The 5748-nt window shown below is 59.6% G+C and overlaps 1 protein-coding gene across 1 annotated transcript; it reads right to left on the bottom strand.

Annotated features, from left to right (window-relative positions):
• Nucleotides 1-666: 666 nt before the first annotated feature.
• Nucleotides 667-4882, bottom strand: LOC147689929 (uncharacterized). Its single transcript, XM_086939454.1, has 2 exons — nucleotides 4825-4882; nucleotides 667-1280 (listed from the first exon to the last, which is right to left on the bottom strand). The coding sequence occupies exons 1-2, from the start codon at nucleotides 4880-4882 to the stop codon at nucleotides 667-669; spliced, it is 672 nt and encodes a 223-aa protein (XP_086795580.1).
• Nucleotides 4883-5748: the final 866 nt, after the last annotated feature.

Here is a 5748-nt window from a genome sequence, read left to right as displayed (position 1 = left end):
TTGCCCAACACGGCAACCAGAACAACACCGCACCCAAAAAACCCTTATTCTTGTAGGGTGGGCGGGTGGCAAAACCTAACTTCTCCCTGAGGCACCGGGGACAGGAAAGGAAGTTGTTCGTTTCCTGTCCCCCCCTAAGTAGCCTCCTATCTAACCCCTCCCACCCCTGACCTAACCCCCTACCTCACTTCCGCCCGCCGTGTCCTCGCGCGAATACCCCGGGGAAAGACTAGTCTGTCGACCTGCATTCCCCCGGGGGCCGCATCGCGCAATGAACCACTCCACGCATCAGTTTTGCGTAAAAGGCCATTTATTAGGACAGGCATGACAGATTACAAAACATAACATTATCAACTTATCAAACTTTAACAATCCCCCCAACATTCTGCCTTTCAACCGTCATCCACTCACGTGCTCCACCATCCATTCCCAAATCACACCACAACCTCTTTGCATCCCATTCACTTCCCCTTTCCACTTCCCGACTCCTCGGTCATTTCTGTCCATCGCACTCCCGTCTACCACTCTCTCCCATCCTGCGCCTGTAACCCCCTCCCTGTAAGGGTGATTCTGCCCGTCATGGACTCCCCACCCCTCCCGGTTCCCGCCACCCAGGGAACCCCCGGAGGGCGGTTACCTGCCCCACCAAGCGTGCACCTTTCGAACTCAGACTCTCCCACACCAAATTGACTCGTTCCACAGACAACTAAGCAAGTCCCGCAGCTCCATGAGGTAGAATGCATTTCCCATGTGAGAAAGGTGCACGCCGTCGTCCCTGAAAAGAAGAGGTTGTTCCAGCTGGAGCCCGTCATGAGCCAGCACTTTAATCCCCCGATCTGCGCAAAAGAGTCTCATGGCCCTATTCAGTTTCCTGCGGGCCCTTTCCACAGCCGCCGGCTTAAGAGCACCCCTCCAAATCCTCCGTGGCACAAACTCAGTCCAAACAATGCAGGCGCCAGCCAGATTGTTCCTCATTACCTCCAAGTCCCTCTGCATCAAGTACGTCAGTGACACCCCCGATTGTTTCACTAAATCATTTTCCCCCAGGTGAATGATGATCAAATCCGGGCAGCCCAGCTGCGACACTTTCTTTGTCAGCCATGGTAACAGTTCACCCCATCTCATTCCGCTCTTACCCCACCAATGCACTTCATGATGGCTGCTCCGCAGGCCCAGGCTACGACCGTACACCTGCCTGGCAGCATACTTCGAAGCCCAATGCACAAACGAGTGTCCCACGATCCAAGTGACCGTCTTGGCCCCTGGCCCCCGAACGCAACCTACGAAGAAAAAGATGTTAGTACCAAGGCAGACAAGAAACTACGCCAAGCAGCGTCACCGTCCAAGCGTTGCGCTCCCGCCCTCACTTGCGCACGTAGCGCTCGCAGCACCGCGACTTCCAGCGACCGATCCTCCTGATCTCCTCCCATGACCAACCCAAACCCGCCGCCGCCGTAGCCACCCCAATTCGAAAGGAATGCGTGCCAAACCGAGCCGGGTCCCTACCCAGCCTCCGCAAAGCCATCCGTAGCACAGCCAACAACTGACTCGACGTCAAACGCTTCTGTGACCCATGCACAAAGATCTCCCCCTCCGTCCGCTGCACCTGCTGCCGAAAACACAGCCATTCCCTCACCGGACACACACCTGCACACCCACTCACCGACAACCACACCCATTTACCCCGACCCAACTGGTCAGTCTTGGACCGCCCCAACCAAATGCCCAGACGAAGCCCATCCACCCGCACATCATCAAACAGCCTACCCGGAGCCCCCCGCGCCCCCAGCAGCTCAGACACCCGAAATGCTCCAAAAAACATCCAGATCATGCAGAGGCGAAACAGCGCCACCTCCCCCCCGTCATAGCAACAAAAAACCAATTCCTGCAAAATCAACTTCAACAGGTCAAACGTGACCGCCTCCCTGGGCAACTCCCCGCCCCCCAACTCAGCCCGCACCCGCCCCCAACTCTTCAACATTCGGCTCAGCAGATCCGAACTAGCCGGATCAAAACCCAAGTATAACATGCAGTAAAAAGACACACCCGCCAACTTGCCAGCAATCGTTGTCTGTGACAGTCCCTTGTCCATGCAGTCCAGCACAAAGCGCACAACCCGCCTTTCACACTCATCCTTCGGCAAACCCTTCACCCCCGCTTCCAGACCCACAAACTTCCCAAACTCAGTCCAAGCCAACCTGTACGCCCGCCTGGTAGACTCCGCCAGTGACCGTTCCACCAAGCCCACCACCCTCACTCCTCCCACGCCCAGATACCCTCCGGCACCTTGGTCCTGCAAGCCTCCGCTCCCGGCGCCAACTCCCTGAACCGCAGCCACTGCGAACGAGATAACGCATCCGCAATTTCATTACTCGCGCCAGGCACATGTTGCGCGCGAAACAGCACATTGTAACGCAGACATAGCAGCATGAAACTTCGCAGCAAGCGCAGCACCCTCAGATCTCTCGCTTTCTGATTGTTGACCAAGTCCACCACCGTCATATTGTCCACGTGAAACAACACAGACCTGTTCTTGAACTCCGGGCCCCACACCAGCAACGCCACCAACAAGGGAAAGAACTCCAAGAAAGCAATGCTCCGACCCTGACGCAGCCAATGGTCCGGCCACCTTTCTGCGCACCAGCGACCGTCCCAGAAAATTCCGAAACCAGCCGCCCCGGCTGCATCCGAGTAGAGCTGAACCTGCCACACCATCCTGTCCCGCACAAAATCCAGTGACACGCCATTGAACTCTTCGAGAAAGACCAGCCACACCCGCAAGTCCGACCGGACCCCCAGCGTGATCCTGACCCTGTGATGTGGGAGGGCCACGCCCGATATGGCCATGCCGAGCCGCCTACAGAAAGTCCTCCCCGCCCTCACCACTCTACAGGCAAAGTTCAACAAACCCAGCAAGCGCTGCACAGACCTCAAATCCAGCTTCCGCACCGCAATCGCACTCCTCAAAGCGTCCTGCATCTCAGCCACCTTCGCCACCGGCAAGCGCGCCCGCCAGGCCACCGAATCCAATTCAATTCCGAGGAACGTCAGACAACAACTGGGCCCTTCAGTCTTCTCCGGCGCCAAAGGCACCCCAAACTCCTCAGCCAACAACTGAAACTGCCGCAGAGCCTGACCACATTCACCCGATCGTCCAGAGCCCACAAACAGAAAATCATCCAGATAGTGGGACACCAGCCGGTGCCCACTGCGGTCCACAAAGGCCCACTGCAAAAAAGAGCTGAAAGTCTCGAAAAGCGCACAGGAAATCGCACAGCCCATTGGCAGCACCATGTCCACAAAAATGGCCCCATCAAACTGCATACCCAGGAGAGAGAAATCAGCCGGATGAATGGGAAGAAGCCGAAAGGCCGACTTGATGTCACACTTGGCCATCTCCGCCCCCCTCCCACACGACCGCACCAACCCAATGGCATCATCCACCGAAGCGTACAACACCCTCGAGTCCTCCTCAGCGATGAAATCATTCACCGACCCGCCTTCCGGCCAGGACAAGTGATGGATCAACCGATACTCCCCTTGGTCCTTCTTGGGCACCACCCCCAACGGTGACACAATGAGATCCGCCAAGGGCCACTCCGAGAATGGACCCGCAATCCTGCCCTCCGACACCTCCTTCTCCAATTTACACGCCACTACCCCCGGCAGCTCTTTAGCAGACCGCAAGTTCTCAGCCCAACGCCACTCCCTGGGCCCCTGATAGCCAATCCGAAATCCTTCCACAAACCCCCAGTACAATCGCAACGCTGCCTCCTTGTCAGGGTACCGGGAGAGCCATGGACCCATGGCCTCCACCTTAACCGGAGTACGGGCCCTTCGGCCCAGGCTGCCCCCTACCCTTGGCAAATTTCCACTGTTCTGACGGCGAAGCCAGGGTGAGGCACTGCGTGACCGGGTGGCGTCCCCCACACTTAGAACACTCATGCTTGAATTTACAGGAGGGGCGGTTGCAGAAACCTCTGTTAAACCCCCAGCATGCTCCCGAAGCGACCGGCTTGTACTGCTGACCCGCTGAACCGGACCACACGGGCTGGCCCCCATGACCACTTGGGGTACCATGGCTACCCGCCCCAGATTGGGCGGGACGCTGCTGAAAAGACCGATACGTGACCGGAAGACCGCTGGCCGTATGAGTAGACGCCGCCGCCTGCGTCGAGGACATCCACTGGAGCCAAAGCTCCTGATCCACATCCCCCCACGGCTTATCCGGGTTAACACTGACCCGAGCCCTGAACTCCTCGTCATAGCTCAACCAAGCGAAGCCCCCGAAATGCATCTGTGCCTTCCGTATCACGTCCATGTATTTAAACAAAGCGATAGCCCGATCCCCATGCTTTTCGCAATAAATACTCGCATAAATCAGAAAGGCAGAAGTCCAATTCTCCATAGTAACCGGCACCCTCGGCCGCCTAGTCAGCTCCCATTCCTCCTCCTTAGACCCCTCCTTCGCCTGAACCTCCCTGTGCAAAAGCTTGAACACATCCGCATACTCATGCCTCCAAATCCTTGCCCTCGTCTTCTCCGACAAATGAGACCCCAGGGGCACACCCAGCCCCATGTACGGCAACTTCTTCCTCAGTTTCTCCACCCCACTCACACCCTCGTCCTTCCCCTCCAGATCTTCCACCTTGTCTGTCTGCGCGCCGGCCGTCGCGACCTGCTTGCCCCCAACAGCCTTCGCCGGCTCCCCACCACCTTGGGCTCCAGCCCGCACAGACCCATCCCCCACCCCCACCGACCGGCAGGGCTTCTTCCTCCCCCCGCTCCCCCCATCCAGCCAGGCGTCCCACCAGGAGCCCTCACCTGATAACGTTGCAGGAGCCTCCCGCTCCTGTCGCCGTGCGTCCGCCGGCCTCGACATCCTGCTGGTGGCCCGACCGGCGCCATCTCGTGCCTCTTGAGAAGCACCAACCTTGGTAGCTGCCCCCTTAGCCCTGCACACGCGCCCAGGCTCACGCAACTCACCCTCTTCCAACTCATCCTCCTCATCCTCGTAATCCAACCAATCATCCTGGACATCCAGCGGCACCACCTCAGTCACGACTCGTTTAGCACCCTTCCCTTTCACACCAGGCGTAAACTCACACTCCAACACGGTCGGTGCCCGCTCCCTCGGTGGAGGGCAGGCCGCCGCGGACCCCCCTGCATCTTCGTCCCGGCGTTTGGAGGCCGTTTTGCGCCCCGCCGGCCCACCCCGGCCTCTGCCAGCTGACCCTGCCGGCTTGACCCCCCCCCCCGAGCCGTATGCGCTCGGGGAGGCCCCGGTGCCACCAGGTCTCTGATCCGTCAAGGCAGTCCCTGCAGTCTCCACCCAGACCCACTGACCGTGCGCCCCAGGGGCCCCCCTACCACGGCCAACGGCCGACGCCCTGCCACACCCTGATGCCTGGGCCCCATCGCCCACTGGCACCCCAACCATCTTCACCCCCCTGGCGGCACACAGGCGCTGCCACTCCCTCTCATACTCCTCAATGACCCGCCGCTGGTCCCTCGCCCTCTCCCCCTCGGTCATCCGGGCCCACCGGTCAAACATGGATGTCTGCCCCGGCCCCCCCCTGCCTCTCCCGGGCAAGGGTGCCACAGCACCACCCGCCCCGTGCCCCGCCCCTCCCCGCTGCTGTACCTTGGCGGGGCCCTTGCCCTTGGAAACCTGGGACTTACCCACCCCCTTCCGCCCCTTGGACAGGTCAACCGGCTGCTCAACATCCGAGAAACTGGCCTCCCCCC

This window comes from Lissotriton vulgaris, chromosome 9 (genome assembly GCF_964263255.1).
Source record: "Lissotriton vulgaris chromosome 9, aLisVul1.2, whole genome shotgun sequence".
Taxonomy (NCBI): domain Eukaryota; kingdom Metazoa; phylum Chordata; class Amphibia; order Caudata; family Salamandridae; genus Lissotriton; species Lissotriton vulgaris.
The sequence above is the reverse complement of the archived record's forward strand: the minus strand, read 5'-3'. Positions and strand labels throughout refer to the sequence as shown.